This window comes from Cornus florida, unplaced genomic scaffold (assembly GCF_030987335.1).
Source record: "Cornus florida cultivar Cherokee Brave unplaced genomic scaffold, ASM3098733v1 CherokeeBrave_3.0.0_Hap2_Chr06, whole genome shotgun sequence".
NCBI classification, from domain to species: domain Eukaryota; kingdom Viridiplantae; phylum Streptophyta; class Magnoliopsida; order Cornales; family Cornaceae; genus Cornus; species Cornus florida.
The window spans coordinates 96,786,174-96,807,028 of NW_026775576.1; the positions used below are offsets into that span (position 1 = coordinate 96,786,174).

The 20,855-nt window shown below is 32.3% G+C and overlaps 2 protein-coding genes across 3 annotated transcripts; one reads left to right on the plus strand and one right to left on the minus strand.

Annotated features, from left to right (window-relative positions):
- The first annotated feature begins 1,971 nt into the window (after positions 1 to 1,971).
- LOC132313142 (actin-depolymerizing factor 1) lies at positions 1,972 to 4,067 on the plus strand. 2 transcript variants are annotated; one of them, XM_059811815.1, is made up of 3 exons: positions 1,972 to 2,128; positions 3,216 to 3,481; positions 3,575 to 4,067. In XM_059811815.1, the coding sequence occupies exons 1-3, from the start codon at positions 2,126 to 2,128 to the stop codon at positions 3,723 to 3,725; spliced, it is 420 nt and encodes a 139-aa protein (XP_059667798.1). In that variant the 5' UTR covers positions 1,972 to 2,125; the 3' UTR covers positions 3,726 to 4,067. The 2 variants fall into 2 exon arrangements, with proteins under 2 accessions (XP_059667798.1, XP_059667797.1); XM_059811814.1 differs by lacking the exon at positions 1,972 to 2,128 and having other exon boundaries at positions 3,194 to 3,481.
- A 2,245-nt stretch (positions 4,068 to 6,312) lies between these two features.
- Positions 6,313 to 11,201, minus strand: LOC132313143 (short-chain dehydrogenase TIC 32 B, chloroplastic-like). Its single transcript, XM_059811816.1, has 8 exons — positions 10,844 to 11,201; positions 8,981 to 9,212; positions 8,796 to 8,875; positions 8,548 to 8,701; positions 8,273 to 8,351; positions 7,649 to 7,733; positions 7,514 to 7,560; positions 6,313 to 6,737 (listed from the first exon to the last, which is right to left on the minus strand). Exons 1-8 carry the CDS (start codon positions 10,959 to 10,961, stop codon positions 6,564 to 6,566), a joined length of 969 nt encoding a protein of 322 aa, XP_059667799.1. The 5' UTR covers positions 10,962 to 11,201; the 3' UTR covers positions 6,313 to 6,563.
- Between the last annotated feature and the right edge of the window lie 9,654 nt (positions 11,202 to 20,855).

Here is a 20,855-nt window from a genome sequence, read left to right on the forward strand (position 1 = left end):
ACATTTTTTATATAATGATGATTTTTTTTTCACTTTACCCAAAATAAAAAATAAAGCACATGATTCAATGTGTTTGATATCCAATTGGTGATCAATTGTGGACAGTGGGGTAATCGTGCATACAACAACTACTATTCTTTTAAAGATAAATTTGTTTTGAAATTAAAAATAATTTTTTTTATTCATTAAAGAATAATTTAAGAAAGAACTCATATAATTTATTTGACTAGTACGATAGAGTTGTTTGATAGTTTGAACAAATTGTATACGAATAGATCGTTTATTACTTTAATATCCGCTAAATTCATTCATTGATTATTAAAAGACGACTTTGAATGTAAAAGATAACAATACCCAACTTTTTGACAAAATTTTCATACAAGATAATGGTAAAATTGTCATTCTCATAAAATTTGGTCAAAAAGTTACAAAAGAAAACGTTATGAATATAATTGAACATACCGAGGGTAACATTTTTGACAGTAAAGGTTGGATTTCCAAGCAATTTAGAAGGTCTTGAATACCACTTGCTTATATTATGTGTCACGCCAACTAATTATATTTCGTCAAATAAAATAAAAATGTATCTATTTTAGTAGTCATATGTGTGAGTGATTAATTAATTAATGATACCATGTTATTATATTATCACGATACTTTAAGAGAACTTTTTTGTTGTCAATTTGTATTAGGTGCCTGTTTGAATGTATGTATAAGAGGCCACGTGAGGTAGACCAAGGGGAGGCTAAATTTAGAATTTTGGTGGAACAATTAACAATCACAAGCAGCCAAAAAAAAAAAAAAATCAGTTGTCTTCTTATAATTTTAAAAATACAAAACAAAATTCTAAATGAAGGAATTTGATTATTTGGCTGAAAAACAATGCATGCTACAAGAAAAGACTAGTATGTATTCATGGTTGATTTATTTTTTATTGAGAATGGATCTCCAAAAGTTAAAATGGGCCCGTGAAACTACACAAAAAATAATAATAATAATAATAAAATAATGTATCAACATCTTTGCTTCGGCCGTTACCAGTTGCAATGCTTAATTTTGAAAGTTCGGACTGTGAAACCAAATATATGGCATGGTTTTGGGCTGTTAGTATAAAGTATAAACATTCTCAAAGGACTACATTTATGCCATTTAATATTTGTATTTTAGGTTAGTACTTAGTGGTGGAGAAATTTATACATTGCACGACAATAAGGGTAAAATGGTAAATGTTTTTTGCAATGATTAACAATCCCAATTTTGATCAAATTTTATAGGTGCAAAAAAAAAAATGTCACAGTAATTTATCCTATTTTATAATAATACCGGAGCCTAACTTTGTATTTGAATTTTAACTAGTCCCCTTAACTAAAATGTTCTATTTAGTTAAAATGTCATGTTTGTGTAAAAATTGATTTAAAAAATATCGTTTCAAGTCTTGATTCATTTATAAAATACCGTTTCGTGTTACGTTACTCATATATTAATCGTGTTATGTTCATGTCAAGATTTTTTGACACGTGTCGTATTCTTGTCGACCTATTTAAAAAAATACTCATATATTGACACCACAATAATACAATCCGCCAATATATGAATTGCCATCCTTAATTCATTTAATTATTTTTAGAACAGTTAGTTTTATTATATATATAAATCATTCTTTTTTTTTATTTCCACTATTTTAGTTTTGCAAGCATGGAGTTAACATTTTTCTCAAAATTATGTGTTGCAATTTATTTATTTTTCGGCAAAGATAAAAATCATATAGTGATGATTAGCTGAAGGAAAATGCTACACGATATCATATTCTCGGCATTCGAATGATACGTGACAAAATTTCAAAAAAGAACACAAAAGTGGACTTTTCTATTTATTTATTGAATTTACGACGTCGTGTCTCACCATCTCAACCCTCATCAGCCGATTTCGTAAAAGCCGACTCCTCCAAACTCTGTCATCGGTCCAGATTTCACTCACACCATTCTTTATCTACAACCGGAATCACGATATAAATTGGGGTACAATTTTTATTCACGGAGCCCTCGTTCTCGGAGTCTCTCTCACAATTTTCTCCTCTTCCGCGTATCTGTAGATAGTTCTCTCTACTCCACGTTAAGTCCACAAAATGGTGAGTCTTCAAGCTCTCTCTACATATTTTTAAATTTCTCTGTATATATTTGTACATTGAATTCGGTGTTTGATAGATCGATCTAATTATAAAGCTAATTTTAGCTTAAATTCAAGCGATTTATGTGGATTTTTAGTTGATCGTTATTCTTATTGGTTTTGTTTTGCTAATCTTCGGATCTGATTTGATTTTTGTTTTGATTTTATATACCTGATACCCGATTACATGTATCTGATAACGGTAATAAATACACCTGGAAATGTTGTGGATATATATAATCAATAATCAACTGGTTGGTTTTAACGTTTTTTTTTTTTAATTTATAATTTTCTGGAATTTTTAATTAATTGTTGCTGCTGATTGCTGATGTAATATGGATTTGAAGCATTTGTGATCTGGATGTAAATGAAAAGAATTTGTTCAGCAGGTCTAGTAATAAATTATCTTTCAGGAATTGTGAAAAATGTAGTGGAATGATCTTGTTATCTATTCAGTTCATATTTCCAAGAGGAAAATCCCACTCCAATAGCTTGTAATAAATTAAATATGTGCATTAGGATACAAAGGCTTCTTATTTAAAAGCAGTAGAAGCACTTGTGCATCAAATTGGATCTAATGTCTATGCTAGATTTTTCCTATTCTATTGAGCTTTTTGACAATGTTTGGTGGCTGCGAATGGAGGAAAAGGAAGGGCATGGAATTAAGTTTTGGATTGTTTCTCTTAGTCACTACAAAAAGGAAAGATTCTACCCATCTAAGCCAGATAAGGAGGCATAGACTTTAGTTAAATTTACATTAGTGTTTTTTTTAGTCCTATGTGTATTTAGGAAAATGATGACATTTTTTTCAGCGACCAAGTTACCCAACTGAGTAGTAGTTACATGGATCTGTTTAAGGGAAGAATTACAGCTTCTACTGAGCTTTATGGTCAAATATTTTGAATGGGTTCTTGTTTATGAATGAATTTATGCTCTTGTACTCATTTGTTTAATATAGTTGGTTTTGATATGTTCTCTTCTATTAATGATCAAGAAAAAGATAAATTCACGAGAGTTGATTCACCTTGGCGATGATCATCAATTTACAGGCCAATGCAGCATCTGGGATGGCAGTGCATGACGATTGCAAGTTAAGGTTTTTGGAACTAAAGGCAAAAAGAACTTACCGCTTCATAGTTTTCAAGATAGAGGAGAAGCAGAAGCAAGTTGTCGTGGAAAAGGTTGGTGAACCGGCCCAAAGCTATGAGGATTTCACTGCCAGTCTTCCTGCTGACGAATGTCGATATGCTGTCTATGATTTTGATTTCGTGACTGCGGAGAATTGCCAGAAAAGCAGGATTTTCTTCATTGCATGGTAAAGGAATATTCCAGCAATTCAATTAATTCATCAGACTCCCCTTACGATCATAGTCAATTAAGTTATATTTGTTTTTCTTGTTTGATGAAGGTCTCCTGATACATCAAGGGTCAGAAGCAAGATGATTTATGCTAGCTCCAAGGACAGATTCAAAAGAGAGCTAGATGGAATCCAGGTAGAACTGCAAGCTACCGATCCAACTGAGATGGGCCTTGACGTTATCAGAAGCCGTGCTTGTTAAATATGGTTGCCTATGCATTGTGAATTTGCAATAGGGTATTCCTTGATGCGATCTTATGGGAGTGAAATGTTTATAGTCTGTGGGATGGAGAACCTGTTTAGATATCATATTTGATAAGCAGGTGCTACCATACAGTGTTCTATTACTTTGAATGACATTTGCGGTTTATGGTATATCTTGTGATTTGATATCTGTAGAACCTATGCATTGAGCGGCTTACTTGTAGTCTGACGTCTACAAGCTAATACGTAACAGTTTGTGGGGGAGTAAATGGTGCCTTTAGATTTTGTTTTTCCTTTTTCTTTTTCTTTGTTAAAAATAAATGGATATTTGACCCTCTTATTTTCCTTTTTGGTATGATAAAAATGGCATGTTTTTTTCCCCTGCCAAGTGCTGATATTTGTATGTGCATATTGAGAACCAGATCCGTTGCTCTATTCTTCGTCTTTGTAGTGTTTTATTTTCTAGATGAGATCATCCCTTTGGATACTTTTAAGCAATTTTTTCCAATTTTTTCTGCGATGGAACTTGGAGGAGTGTTAATAACAAGTTGGGTGAGCTTTCTATGCTTTATCATATACTAGTATCTAATGAAATATTTGACCATTTGTCCATATTGATCGACATATTCTCTAAAATATATATAGCTAGCTTATTACTTGATGAGGATTCTAAACCAAGAGACTTCATCACTGTTGAAATTTCCACCAATTTTTTTCGTTATAACTCGTGGAGTTATGCTTAGGCGATTCTCTTCCTTGACGTGCATTTGAGTTCTGATTTTCAAATCTTACAGCTTCCTTTACGTGTTACTTCTCCCTTTTCTTTCTTTCGTCCGTCTTCTTCATCTGATGCTACAACCCAGCTTCCTTTACGTGTTAATTTCTCTCTCTTTGGCCTATCTTCTTCATCAGATTCTACAACCCAGCTTCCTTTACGTGTTGATTTATCCCCCTCTCTCGCCTATCTTCATCAGATTCTACTACCCAGCTTCCTTTACGTGTTGGTTTATCCCCCTCTTTCGCCTATCTTTACGTGTTGGTTCATCAGATTCTACAACCCAGCTTCCTTTACGTGTTAATTTATCCCCCTCTTTCGCCTATCTTCTTCATCAGATTCTACAACAAGACCAATATTTTTTTGTTGTGTGTATTTGAGGTTTGGTGTACACCTTGGTGTATTTGGTGGTTAAATCAACTCCTAATGATTTTTTCTTCTTAAGAAAAAGAGATTCTCTGCTGCGTCTGTGGTTAACTTTCAGGTTGCTGTTAACTCTTTTGAGCAGCCATGTTTGTGTTTTTACAAGATTAAACAGTAAATTGGGATAGTAGATGCTAGCAGTTAACTGAAAAGTGTTGTGGCACCGCAACCCTTAACATCTTCTATTTAATTCCCATTTTGGTCTTGTTTACATTCTTTTCTTGTTTCTTCCATTATATTCTATACCCTATTGGTATGTTTGGGAGCACCAAATATGTCTAGAAGTACCGAAGCGGCTTGAATTTGGGGTCGGAAGCACAGTGCTCCCAAACCTAACATATATGATTTCATTACAATTCTTCCATTGTTTTAGCCTTAGGTATCCTAATTTGATCAGGAGAACATGAGATTCTGATTGAGTTATACACTTGGAGAAGGATGTTGGGGCAATTATAATAGGTGGTGGTGATTTTTGTGCCTCATGATTAAGATGCAACATTGTGGATGGTATGTTAAAAGGGAATGTTGAGAATTGGAGCCCAACAAGGGGCCCTTGTGGGTGTGCCTGTTTGCTTCAACTTTTGAAGAAAAGAAAAATCATTTCAAATTAACATATTTTACGCCGTTGAATTTTATATTATTACTTTTGTCATCTACTTGTAGTCGTTGTTCTGTCATTTAATTAAAATATTAGCTATTTTTTAACAACTAAAGTTAAATAGGCCAACCATTAAGTAAAATCAAATTATTAGGATATTATTTTACCTTAAATCAATTCTTCATTTCTAGGTTAGTTGGCCAAATTTGTTGTGTTTTATATTCTTCCCTTTTTCTTATCCGCAACTTTTTACTATAAAAAAAGGTGGTCATTGGTAGCTCGCTCGCTGACTCTTCTTTCTTTTTGGCTCGTAAAATAAGTCCCTAAGCACAGGCTAATCCTTCCTCCCCCCCCCCCCCCCCCCCCCCCCCCCCCCTTCAGCACTGTCTCTCTCTCTCCCTCTCACTCTCTCATGAAGCACTCTATAGTTTTATTCATTAACTTATAGGTGTTTCTCATAGTTTGTGTGTGTGTGTGTGTGTTTTGGAGAGACAGGAAGGGTGGTGGTGGCAGTGGCAAATTTCCTTCCGTTTTCTTGGTTTCAAATTATAATTGCACTACTTGAAACAAGTGACTATTCACCAACTTAGGCCAAACCAATCCAATTAATTTTGCCTCGGCTCAAATGTGATGTAAAATCCACCACCACAGCATAATCCTCCATAGCTCAGCCAATCCAAAAGTTTGAATACTGTAAGGTAAAGATGTGTTGCTAAACTAGGTGTGTTTTATCCACACACAACAACAATAGATAGGCAAAAATTTCATGTAAACTTTGCCCAATCTCCATAGTTAGTAACTATAGTTGCATGTAATTTCACAAACAGTTTACAGAGCTTGTAGACAAACATACAGATTCACAAACATTTTAAATTTTAAGGAGCTTGTAAACAAACACGCAGATTCTTATACAGAAACCAAATTAAACGGAGACTGAAGCGACACCCAGTAAGTGAATGATGGGAAGTAGTAGGCCTGCTATTTTCACTGCAGATATAAAAAGGGAAATTCCAGAGAGTATAGCAGGCAAGCATGTAATTTTAGTTGTTTTGAGCCGAGTTAACCAACTTGTTGCTGAAGTCCCAGAGTTTCTTAGCTAGCACCTCATCTGTAGCGAGCTTGCTCGGTGTATACTCATTACAGTCCAAGAAATACTTTCCGGTTACACCTTTCAACTTTGGGTGAAGTGCTACATAGCACGTCGTGGCTGCACCCTGGAAATAAAATCACCAAATTTTAGCATCATTTATTCAAATACTTAAAGCATGTAGGTTACCGGAATATCCCTAATCCATAACTTGCTAGTATTGCCGGTATGGTCTTGTCATTACCATTAAAAGCTGATATGAAGTTGGTGATCAGAAAAGGACTAGAACCGGTGTGTAAACTCAGCAACATGGTATCACTATTTACAAAATAGTTCACTTGGAATAAATTTAAAAAATCCATAAAATTGTCGTTATCCAATGTCAAAGTGCAATTACTGATCTTGTTCAATTCTCGTCAACTATTTATTGGATTTAACAAATATATATATATATATATATATTAGATGGTAATGACAGAGCATACGAACTGGAGCACTTCAAGAAAGAAAGAATGATAGATGGTGAATTTAATGACCTAAAAGGTGAAGTGAAAAGGTAATGCTAATGGTACTCTTTCCTTCAAGTGCCTTTGTATGATGTCTCCTTGGAAGAACTAGGTGTTGCATATCATTCAAAGGAACCACTTTATGATGAGCTACTATGAGAAATTTTTAGATGGTCCCCGCCTATCACCGTTGGACAAGTAAGCAAAAAGATGAAAAAAGCTTGCACATTTCCGATACAAATGCTTATGTGTCCAATGGTGATTGGCCCAGGACCCGGGACCAAGTAATAACTCCTGGAGCTACTAAAAAATTAAAGATAATTTTAGCAATCAATAGAAAGCATTCTTGTGCAGAACAACTCTTTTTTTCTTTTCTCGACTAGAGATGATTGATTACCTGTGGGACGTTTTTCCACATGGGACAAGTGAATACCTTCAAAACTCCTGCAGAAAGAACAAAATTGGAACAAGAAAACTTTAGACTCTTCGTTCTGTAGACCATTTTTCCAAAGCAGAACATTGGAGTACATACTCATCAAAAGGGCAGAATGTCTCATGAGATTTGTCATTATTAACCCTGGATGCACTGAGTTGACTGTAATATTTGCACCCTCCTCCTGTCAAGTGAAGAAATATGATACAAAAACTAAAAGCTACAAGATAAATGTTAGGCACCAAAACAATGTTATTTAGAAACTACCACTAGAAAATATTCGGTATTTAGCCTTTTTTCTCAGAAAAATTCTCCAACCATATTATTGTGAACCAACATAGCACAATCATCACCTTTTAAATCTGTAGACCATATTGCCATTATCGAAATTTAGTTGATGACCTTTTGTTTTTCTTATCAGTTAAGGTTATAGGTCAGGGCCTCAACCACCGAAGTTGAAAGCTATGGCACAATTTAGTGAAAAGAAAGAAAAGAAAAGAAGTCCTTTAAGTTTGTACCCTATGATTAACTTCACTGACTTAAATATTCATTTACTGCCACATGATATTCCCCTACTAGAAATTCTGGTAGTCAGAATTTAGGATTTTACATCAAGTTTGTGTTTATCTGTCATAATAAGTAAGATGAATGCTTGAAGAATTATAATTCCTAAGTTCTCCAGTGGGCACTCCCACTTTTAAGAAACAGAGGCAGCAGAATCACCTGCAAACGACGAGATAGCTCGTTGGCATGCAATATGTTGGCTAATTTGGATTGTCCATATGCCTTTTTGTCAGAATAGCTGTTTTGAGAAAACAATGGAAGAGAAAGAACATGTTAAACTTCATATATATATATATATATATATATATATATATATATGTATGTATGTATGTATGTATGTATGTATGTATATTTATGAACAACAAATGGTTCGTACTAATATATTAGACAATGAATAATGACAAGAAAAGGAACCACTTCTCAAGTGGTCGTACCTCCTTTGATCATTAATCTTATCAAATGATATCCCTCCTTCGTAGGTGTGGAGGTGGGCTATAGACGACAAGTTCACAATCCTACCCTCAATACCAGTAGCTTTTGCTGTCCCCTTCATTTTGTCAAGAAGAAGGTTCGTTAAGAGGAAATGACCTGATATAAGCAACCATTTTGAAAAAATCAATCATGAGATGAAGAGCAGACATGAGAGCTCCGGAAATTTTAATCAACACTTCCTAGCACCCACCAAGGTGATTTGTTGCAAATTGCATTTCTATTCCATCTTCTGAAAGCTGGTAGGGACAGAACATTACACCAGCATTGTTACTGAAAACACAATCCTCAATGATTTTAATAAACCAAAACAGATTATTTGCCTTAACACGCTATGCCACACACAAACACAGAGAGAGAGAGAGAGAGAGAGATCACATCAAGACATTGAGGGGAAGATTAAGAGCATGGAACTTGTCAGCAAATGCTCTAATTGACTTCATGGAGCAAAGGTCTAGTTTTAGGACATCCACACGAGCAGTTTCGTTGTCTTTAAGAATGAGATGTTTTGCTTCATTTGCAGCGTCGATGTTCCTCGCGGCAATAACGACATGAGCCTTCCGAAGAGCTAAAACTCTTGCCGTTTCCAAGCCAATCCCACTTGCCCCTCCTAAAATGGCAACAAAATTTTCATTTCTATTTGGTATTTAAAATAAATAAATAAATAAAAATGAACCAAGATATGCCTGAAACAAAATTAAAATGCTTTAATTAACAACATCTGAAATTTCTATCCCAGAACATGTAATGAGTGACAATGGCTTAAACTTGAAGACAAACAAAAGATAACATTGCAGGCCACCACAATTATTATAATCAAATTAGCTATGCAGATCTTTTTCCACCCATCCACTCTATTTGGTCTTGTGCTTCCCCTTGGTAGCATTCCATGCACAACTTCTATTCGATTTCAGTTCTTGTTCTTAAAGTTTCAACACATTCTTAGTAACCTACTTATTGTTGGATATATGAGCCTATATCTTGATAAATGCAACATACCTGAAGCTAATCACAATCTATGCCCATAAACTTATTCCAATTATTTGGGATCATCTCATAACCTATTCATTGTGTCACTTCATATTCGGGTACAGCTTTCTCAAATTAGAGTGTCTTGTGCCGGCTTTCCATAATACTCTTCCTCCAATTGTTGCAACCAGAAATTTCAACAATCAGCTGCAAGTCTTGTCCAACAAAATCTTTTGGCAAAAAAACTTTAATATATAATTCAAATTTAATATATAGGCCATCAAGATAGGATCAGAGGTCAACCTGTTCAACTTGCAAATCAATACTTATCTACCTTAAGCTGCATTACAACCTAAATTTGAAATATTGCTTTGAATCAACTTAAATTTGAACCAAAACCATATTGTTATGTTCAAAGAGAAAAAAATTGAAAATTTTGTTTTTCATCTTAGGAAAAAAAAATGCTGAAGATAATCAGGAGGTAAAATTTTATTACAATAAGGGGCTTCTTAAGGAATTTGGTATAAAGCAGAGTAAGAAAGCTAAATCACCACCCATCTACATCTAGAATGACTTACCACAAGCTAAGTACTCTGCTGGTTTTCATCCTAAATGTGGAGGCTCAAGTCCTCTTATTGCCTTTCAAAAGAGGAGCATCTAAAAGGACTTAAACCTTCTTTTGCCCAATATACTTGCAATTACCGAGAAGAAACATGCCTAAAATGGAATTTCAGAAACCAAAAATAAATCCATGTAAACCCCAAAGATGCAGGGTACAAAGCCCAAACCAATTTGGGGGTTGAGAGAGAGATGGAAAGTAATTTAAAGATGGTTAGATGAAGAATCTAATGTTTGTGAGTTGTGATGAAAAAATCATTTCATCAGAGGTTATGAATCTCATTAGTCACAAATCATGAAATCTAGCAATCTTTTCCTTTTATTTTTGGGCTGAATCAAACTAACAATTAAAAAATAAAAAAACAAATAAAAACCAGCATTCAGGGTCTCTGTTCAGAAAATGATACAGAAACGAATTTTTGAAACACAACAAAATCCGAATCATATGATTATGAAATCATTCCATAACCCAGTCACACCCAAATACAAACATCAGCCATGCAAGAGAGAATGAACTATATACACATTTAAAAACAAAAACAATTTGTTTTCTGAGTTACTTTTCTCAAATTCTAATTTTAATGTTATCATATGAATATAAAATACAAAAAGAAAAAAAAAGAAAAAGAAAAAGAAAAAAAAAAAAGGTCTAACCCGTAATAATAGCAGTGAGATTGGTAGCATCAATCCCATCTGTGACCTGTTCAGCAGTTGAAGCTGATCCAAACCCACTTGGGCCTGCTATTCCAGTCAACAATGAGAAAATACCCATTTCCTAAAATCGCGTAACTATTAGAGAACTTGCTCTTCTCTTTTGCAACACCAGTCAGTGACTACTCTATGTGCAATACACAGAGAGAGCAATATGTAGTATATATAGGGGGAGAGAGCTGTAACTTTTCTCAGTCAAGGGACTAAAAGAGAAATACAGAAGATGTGGGTGGGGAGAGAGAGAGAGAGAGAGATTGGATACTGACACCAATTTGATAAAAAGGTAAAAGAAATTATGAGAGACAGTTGAGCAGAGAGAGAGAGAGAGTGAATGAATTAGAAGAAAAATGAGAAATTATGGTTTGGCGGGTGCTTGGTGGTTGATAAATTCGTTTCACAGGGACAATATGCCCATTAAATGCCACGTCGGTGACCGGCTTTAAATACCCTGACCCTCTTTTTACTGTTTAAAATAAAAACAAATTAGCCTCACCAAACCTCCAACCAACCATCTTTAATCCCCAAACAAGTAACTAAACCCATAATCCGTATATACATATACGCGTAGTCGTATATATACATAGAGAGAGAAAGTAAATGTATATATGCATATATAGACACATGGTTAAACAAGTGATGATGGTATGACTCGTTTGTAACAATCGACGTGTTGCGATTTCCCACTTTGGCTTTAGAGTATATTACCCTGCTAAGAGGGTTTTTTATTTATTTATTTTTATTTATTTATTTTTAGCATATTTTCATTGTTGACGAAGACTAGTCTTATTATTTGGTCCCCTAATGACAATTGTTATGACATCTACATCGTGATGTAGACAATATTAAAACATCTCACTGCAAAAAAAAAAAAAAGCAAAATATTCCGTATATGAGATGATCAAAGAATAATTTAACTTTTGTTATAAAGAATATTTTTTGTGGAATTAAATTTAAAGTGAGAGAATGTAAAAATTTAAGTGGTTTATTCATATTTACACTAAATAAATTTTGATATAAAGAGTAATTTTTGTATGATTAAATGTGTTAAAAAAATTTACAGGATGGACATAACTTATGTTAAGAGGTTGATTGAGTAAATAAATGTTCCTTTTAAAGAATATAACTTTTTAAGATGATGAGTTTTGTTATTTTTTATTGTAATTTATTCATTGTGACTATATAAAATGTGATGATTTAAATTTAAATTTAAATTGGTAATATTATAAAAAATGATACTTTTAATTTTTAAATAAGACATTTATTTTAGAATAATAAAAAAATAAAAAGTTACACGGGTATTAGGAACCGGGAGTGTTTTGAAAAAAAAAACGAAGAGGATGAGCTTGGCTTGTTTTGGCGAGACAATCCAGCTGCATTAATCGGTGACTTAAGGCTTCCCGTCTGACCATTCCTAAAGTGCAATAAATGCATTATTTGGCTTTTCTAATTTCAGTTATGAATCTTCATAGCCCTCATTAATAGCCTGATACGAGTATATCTCAGTTACACGCAGAAGTAGAAATACAACAAAACCCTTGCCAAGAGACAAAACATCTCTAGTTTGAATTGGAAAAATGATATTACTTCTTTAACTAAAAAAAAAAAAAAATGATATTACTTGTAGTTTACTTTTTTGTACTTTATTTTGAAAACTAAATTTGCCACTTCTATTAAAAAAAAAAAAATCAAGCGGAGCGTGAATATATATAAAAAGGTGTAGTATGTGAAGTCCCTCTTTTTCGATAAATTTTTTTTTTTTTTTTTTAAATAAAAAAAAAATGAAGGGACAAAAAAGTCCAGATTGAATTGGGTTAAAAAAAGCCTCCATACTCCACTATTTTTTTTATCATATAAGAAAACAATATTTACATATGTTTTTTTAAAACAATTGGGGTTGTTTTGGAGTTAGACAGATTTTAAACTTTTAAATCAGTCACTAATTCTATTAGGATAATTTCAAACTCATTTTAATTGAAAGGGGCGAATTAAATTGACATCTTAGACAAAATGAAGTTTATTTTTATTATTATTATTATTATTATCTTATCGATAGATGAGGCTTAAATGAATAAGCCCAATAACCCTTTACTTTAACATAATTATTTAAAGGGAAAAAATCACAAAACTCGCTATATTATTAAATTGGTGTAAAAAAATCTCACTAAAATTAAAAATCCCCTTAAACTAAAAAATGTTATCAAGTTACTCCCAAATCGGTATAAAATGACCAAATTGTTCTGATAATTTAATTATTAAAGGGTAAAGTGCAACAAACCCTCATGAACTTTACTCTCTTTCCCAAGAAACCCCCCTGAACTTTTATTTTTAAGTTAAAACTCCCGAACTATCCATTTTTTGGCCAAAAAGGACCAGGCGACACTGTTTCGTCACGTGACCTGAGATATATTTTCAAAATGACAGTATTACCCTTTATTCCTATAAGGATAATATAAAATGGATAAAAGGCCTTTTTCGTGGCAAAAAATTAAAGGAAATACAACACACACACATATATATATATAGCACAATCATTACAGAGGAGTATTGGTCGTGTGCTTTATATATATCATATATGTAATACGTATATGTTATATTGGGCATAAAGTTACAAACCCTCAAATCTTACAATTCATAAATACACACATAATCTGAATGGATATCTTAAGTCTTTAACCCAAATTGTTGATCGCCATCGCCATGTATGTTTATATATATATATATATCATATATGTAATACGCATATGGTATATTGGATATGTTATATTGGGCATAAAGTTACAAACCCTCAAATCTTACAATTGATAAATACACACATAATCTGAATGGATATCTTAAGTCTTTAAATCATTCTTTTGGCTCAATTTTTCAAAAGATGAGAATGGCGGAATCATTTGTCACTGAAGGAAAAAAAAAAACCCAACAATTTTAGTAACATAAAATAGAACATCAAAAGAACCATAACATGAAAATTATCCTCAAATTAATGTAAACAAAAGAACGTGATTATGATAAGAGGACGATGTGTACATAAGGGGGTGTTTGGTGCTAAAATAAGAAGTGGGTAGAACGTGATTATGATAAGAGGACGATGTGTCACACTGCTATTGGGTTTTGAGATTGAATTTGACAAATCATCAACACCAGTTAGTAATGCAATAAGACGTTGTCGTTCTACAAAATGATACATTAGTAATTTTGTATCTCCGGTTACCTCCGGCAATAATAACTTTTGATTTTGTCCTTAAAATTCACTTTTTAAATTGTTTACGGGGCATTACTTAGTTTAGGAGGGTTTTCTGTTTTTTGTTGAAAGTTCAGGGGGTTTATTACCCTTTACCCATTATTAAATTTAGAACTTACAATATTATTGTAAAATTATAAAAATACCCCTTAGTCTCTTTCTAAAATATCCTGTGTTGCTCCGACCTGGAAAACGCGGACACTTATCTTCCACACATCGATAGCTTAAAAACTACACCAAATATAAGAAAAACACAGCTATCTAAAATTCCTCAAATCAAATTTCACGAAAAATTCATAGTGATTGACTCATATATCAAGAATTTGAAAGTTTCATTAACATTGAAAGCCTTTCAACTAAAGAGTTCTGGATCTTCAAAATTAACAAAACTATGAGCAAATCGGAGTAAAGAATTGAAAGCAAAACAGAAAGTACTAATTAGATTAAAATTTAAACTCCGCTTCAATTTTGAACAATTCTAGCTATTTTACATAATATGTAGAGAAAAACAAAAGCAACCAAAAAAAAAAAAAAAATTCCAAAAAGCACTTGAAAGAAACTAAAGAGTTTGAGATTTCGCTATATATAATTGCATAGTTTTGTTGTCTTCTTAACCTTCAAATTTTTCTGACTAAATTTGCATCTTTTGACCCCATCAAAGAAGACCCGGATAAATTTGCCCTACTTATATTTCTAGAACTTAATCTTTGCTTTGCTTGTCCAACTTTCTTGATCCTCTATTATTTAATATCCTTCACTATTGAACTGACATTGTTTTTCACATATTTTTTGTCCAACCTTCTATATTTAGTCCGAAAAGGAGAAAACCCCAAAAAACTTTCTTCAGTAATTTTGTGGTTCATGGTGTTCTTCGATAGTTCTTCGTCTGTGCTAGACAACTTGGTGTCTATGTGATTGACATGTGCTCTAACTACAAGTGAAAATATTAGTTGAAGTGTGTTTGGTTGGTGAGAAAATGAGATAAGAAGTGGAATTTAAAGGAATTAAGAGTTGATGGGCACTTACAATGTTACGAGAGATGGTGTTGAGGAAGAAAACTATGAAATATTTTTGTAATCTTACAATAACATTATAAGTTTTAAATTTAATCATTAAATTATAAGGGCAGTTTTGTCATTTTATACTGATTTGGAGGCAACTTGATAACCATTTTTTAGTTTAGGGGGGTTTTTAATTTTAGTGGGTTATTTTTGCACCAATTTGATAATATAGGAGAGTTTTATGATTTTTTTCCTTATTTAAATAATATAATGATAAATTTGATTTGCTAAATATGAAAGCAAAACCATTTGTTTACCAAAGAAAATAAAATAAAAAATTACAACCATTTCATTTAAATGTCATCAAAAAAAAAAAATATGTATTCCGTCTATCTGTCCACATGACAATGACTCTTTAAACGGTGTGGAAAATGACGATCTATGTGAACAAAAGTATACGTGGACACAGGTGGAAAACAACAATAAATTATCTATGCGTGCACAGTAAATTTCAAGTCACCGTACACAGTAGGAGTGAGAATTATTTACATTGGAGTCTACACTGGGAAATTCTTAGGGGAAGCACCCAAAATTTGTATTAATATGGTGATAGGTTATGGGGTACGTGATAAGTCTATTGAAAGGGGCATCCCAAAGCAATTGTCCCTTGTTTTACCAACATTACTGGAGTAACAATGGCCCATTTTTTTAATTGAATACCTACTTCGTACGATTTACATTATGGGGTGATGGGCATGTGTGAAGCTCATTTTTCTCCGAGCCATAGGCCATTTAATAATCAAATTATTTTGTACGTCTCTCACATCAAATGCCCATTAATTTTACCATGTGCAATTATTTGTTAACTTTTTTGCCATCGAAAAGAGATGATATTTTTTCAAGAATGACATTAAAGATTCACATAGTAATATGTTCTGTACTTTTCATTACTCTAGGAGAATATTTTCTCGAGAAGGAGTGTTAAGAATTCACATGACCATGGAGTTCATGCATTCTATCAAGCCCTATACACCATCAAAAAGAAAACAAAAGAAAACAAGTTCCTTTCACTATAAATGCTTAATCCAAATTGCATGTGAGGTGGAGATTAAATTTGCTATTGTCATGATCGACACTGTCACCAAGTGGTACAAATCAGATGTCGTCTCTAGTCTCTACCATCATCAAAAGAGGTAAAAATTAGATGTACACATTTAAGTAGTCGTTTTCTGGTCGTCAATTCTTAGTACTTGTCCTTAGCAAACAGGGTAATGCCCCAAACATTACAATGTGTACATGAACAAAAGATAAATTATTGAAAGTACGAATACACGACATGGAATGATCAATTCACGCTTTAGTTACCAAAAATAATTGTACACGGTGGATATTGACTTGACATATTATGTCATACCCTATTTTACACAATTTAAATCATCTCATGTGAAATTTGAAGTCCCGTACATTATAAATTGACCATACAACACCTATTTAACGTTTTCATATAATTTATAAAATACATTTACATCGAGAATATAGGCATATGAGCAAAATAAGTTAGTCACTGATTGCAAGACAAGCTAAAATGTATGTTGTTGAAGGGTCCATGGTCCACTCAAGATATGATTCTCTTCTCGCGACTTTGTCTTTAAATGTGGTATTGCTTAAATTACATAATTCTTGTAAACATGTATATTTACTTAAATTTTATGACTTTTACACGCTCACGATTGACTTATTACACAACTCCAACCTTAAATGTGTTTCTAAATAATATTTGAGCATATTCAAACAAGAAGAAACATTGTTTATTAGACAATATTTAGGTCCTCACCAATGATGATTTATATCGTCCTCAGCATTGATATAAACTAATAACAAATAGATAGTATTATTTCATTAAAGATTATGTACCCCCACCATCACTAATTTGGTAAGTGAATATGTGACTAATTTTATAGTTAAAAAAAGATTGCATCCATTTATTATTGATCCACGTCAACCTCTTAATAACTTTTTTTTTTTTTTTTTAAAAAAAAGGAAAAAAAAAAAAAAAAAAAGCTGCTAATAACTTGGTTTATTTGGTTTTGTTTGTCCACATTTAATTGCAATCGTTTCAAACATGGTCCCTTTCGAACCTATACTGGCCAATTCCAAACCCGCCGTATTATATGATTAGTGGCAGTAGCCTTTCCTCCTAAGCCCAGTAGATGTTTTCTCAAGCCCAAATCAGACTGGACGGATGACCCAACCTGAAACAGACTCAGTATTGTTCTTACAAAGGATCGGACTAATGACGTATACCAATTCTTGAATTCTCAATGTAGATGTTACATAGTTGGTTTTCATCCATTAGACACTGGAGTGTGTAATAGGAGCATCTATCGATGGTGGTGTCGGGCCTCTTGAGGTATTGGACTATCCAAATTGGGCTGAAGCAATTCCACCCATGGCTTTGAGTTGGGCTATTGCTATCTAAATTGGGCTGAAGCAGTTCAGCCCATGGTTGTGAGTGGGCAATGATGGGTGGAGTGACAGTGACTTGGACTTTGGTGGTGCTGCAAAGGAGGGTGGTGATTATGTTGGTTAATGTGGGTGCAATGAGGGGGGTAGATGATGGTTCAGACTAAGGTGAACATGGTGGTGAAACATGTTGGGTGGTGTTCGGCAATGGTGGAGCTCATCGTGAATGGTGGTTGATAGCGGCGTTGTCTGGTTAGATTTTAACTCAAATGGCAATTACTGAATAAATCTCTCACAACCAGATGAATCGGTTGGGCCACTAAGAATGCGAAGGATCAATGAAATGAGTTTGTTTCATGAGTAATTTACATGCCTTGTGAGTTGTGACTCTTTAAAGCGATCTTTGCTCAGTGCAAAAAGTAAAAATTTGGACTATGAAATTAATAGAACGTTTAAGGAGGATACATAAAAATGAGAAAAATGAGAAAAATGAGAGTATGTTAAAAATAATGTTGGAGTATGAGCGAGTTGAGCTGGGTCGAGTTCAAACTTGAATCAAGTCAATTCATGAATGTTTAAGAACTTTTGCAAAGTACAAGATGAGCTTGTTATAATTCCAGATTTTATTCTTTATCTTGAGCTCAAACTGACTTGAGTAAGATTTGATAAAAAGAAAAAAAAAATGACAGAATTGAATTACAAAAATGACAATATATTCGATGGTACTATGTACCTAGACATGGGATATTACATAAATATAAATATATGATAAATAATTCTATTATGAAAACATAAATAAAAAAAATTAAACACTATTTTAAATTTAGATTTAGAGGCACGTAATTACTTATAGTTGAGGTCATTCAGAATGTCAAATGACAATACTGTCTTCGGGATTCAATTAAGCCAGATTTAACAATAAAGTAATGATAAGGAATTCGACAATTGGACAAATTCAACTAATTTGTTGTGTGTGGATGCCCATGACATCATAAATATTAATGATATTATCAATCCTTACTCACATAAATCAATTAGAGTTGTTTGACTTTCAAACTTCATATCATTATTCATGCGTCCATAGGGTGAAACTCTCTGTGAACCAACATATTCCCCCATTCAATCATTTGTCCATAATAAAATATAATTTTAAAAATTATATCAGTATATAAATTGGGGTTTAAAAGTTGAAAACATTACCGTGGTGAAATTCCTAAATTTCCCATTATATTACTAGAAAATTGATCGGAATTCAGATATGTTGTCAAAATTCCATCGGAATCTTTCTGGAATCATAAGTTTGACCACCAAAAATTTATTAGAATCTAGCCGAATTCAAAACTTGGTCACCTGAAACTTGATTATCCCATTCGCTACAATATTGGATGGCTTCAAAAATATGACCATGCCCCTTTTTACAAGCTTCTTATTAATGGGTAATCAAATAATGGGCTTAATGATGGAAGTCCAAGACAAGAGTTACACATGTTATTTATGAATGATTAATTAATGTATTTAATTTATTTAAAGAAATTAATGTATTTAATGTATTTATTTATACATGCAACTCAAAAGTTACAAGTTAGGAACAATTTGTCAATCATTATGCGGTTTAACAATCTAAATTACTTCGTCAAGTACTGACCAAGCAACCCAATAGATCAATTATTGATAATTCGATCATGTAACGGATCAAATAATACAATTATTCAGGAGATTAAAAGCGAAATATATAATTTTGAAACACGACCTAACAAAAGTTTGATTATTTGAGCTCAATTCGTTCATTTACCGGAGAAACTTGAAAAAGAATTTAAACTTATTCATTTACTTAATAAGTGAGTTCAAACTGAATTTTAAAATGAGTTTGAAATAGATTTATTCGTAAGTCTACTTGTGAAGAAATAAGAAGAGTACATCATAGTGAAAACAGACTGGTTCATTATGTAAGTTTGTTTATTTAATTGTGACCCATATGATTTGGACATGTAACATATTACTTGGTGGCTAAGTAAATAAATATCAGATTAATATTATATTATATTTTTTGGTCAACTTATAATTACTTTTTTGATAATTACTTATCGGAGTAGTGTTTTTCTTTCATATTCCTTACTTTGATGGAAAGTATAATTATGTTACTAAAAGGAAAACTGGTCCTCTCTCTGCCTTTATAAAAGTGCATATACTCTATCAATTATGTACGCTAATGAAAACAACAAGTAAAAGTTTTATGTATGTAAAAGGCCAAGAGAGATAAACCAGTTTCCACCTTTGCCTGTTGATCAGAGTTACAGATTAGTTCGTGACTAAAGAATCTGGACGTTGGATTTAATCTCAACAAGATTTGATATCGTGAATCGAAGTATTTATATCTAACTAGTATTTATTTATGCATTATAGATATGTAAAAATCATAAAATTCTAAGTTATGAGATTCATGTAAATTTGTGATTAATGGCTTAACACGAATTATTATAATTTAAATATGGTACCAGAACTTATGGTTTAGGAACTCATTATTTTTCATTAATGTTGCATAAATAATATGTTCAAATATAAAATTAAATAATTGTACTACAATTTAGTTTCTTGGAATTGTGTATATACTTAGACGCTTGCAATATGTGTTTATTTATTCTGTCTGATGGGACTATTTGTGAAGTATAAGGGTATTGTCATTCATGCTTATGTGAGATTCTGTTGTAAACTTGTACTTTATATATATATATATATATATATACATATATATATATTTTATTCGAATGTGCTCATATAGTTGATCCATTAACAAAGCCATCATTGATTGACTGATATGCTTTTGCATTCTTTATGTAAATTATTGTGCAGTAATTTAGTTTTGATCAGAGCCTCGGTTTTTGAACATAGTTGAATTGGTTAAAGTTAATTAATGATATATGTATACATACATATGTATAAATAAGACAAACATATTAAATTCATATATTTGTTTTTATTTCCATACATGATAGAAATTGAAAAGTATTTATTCTGTTTGTTATTCTTTTAATGAAGCCAATCTGTATATCAATTACTGTTGGATGATTACACAGATTCTATTTTATTAATTATAAAAAATAAAAATAAAAATATTTAATAAATTATTAAATACATAAAATATATGTATTGATTTATTTATTTTAGGAATTTGAATTTCTAGAATAATTTGTGAATTTAGAAATTTAATTTAATTTTTATTAGACATAATAAATAATTATTTTGTACCCAT

Bases quoted from the DNA above. Each gene is read 5' to 3' on its own strand.
- LOC132313143 (XM_059811816.1), bottom strand. From the start codon at position 10,961: ATGGGTATTTTCTCATTGTTGACTGGAATAGCAGGCCCAAGTGGGTTT. The intron at 8,876-8,980 runs GTGATCTCTCTC...TTGTGTTTTCAG, and splicing joins CTTCCCCTCAATGTCTTGAT to TAACAATGCTGGTGTAATGT. The intron at 7,734-8,272 runs GTGATTCTGCTG...TTCACTTGACAG, and splicing joins AGCTATCTCGTCGTTTGCAG to GAGGAGGGTGCAAATATTAC.
- LOC132313142 (XM_059811814.1), top strand. From the start codon at position 3,198: ATGATCATCAATTTACAGGCCAATGCAGCATCTGGGATGGCAGTGCAT. The intron at 3,482-3,574 runs GTAAAGGAATAT...TGTTTGATGAAG, and splicing joins AGGATTTTCTTCATTGCATG to GTCTCCTGATACATCAAGGG.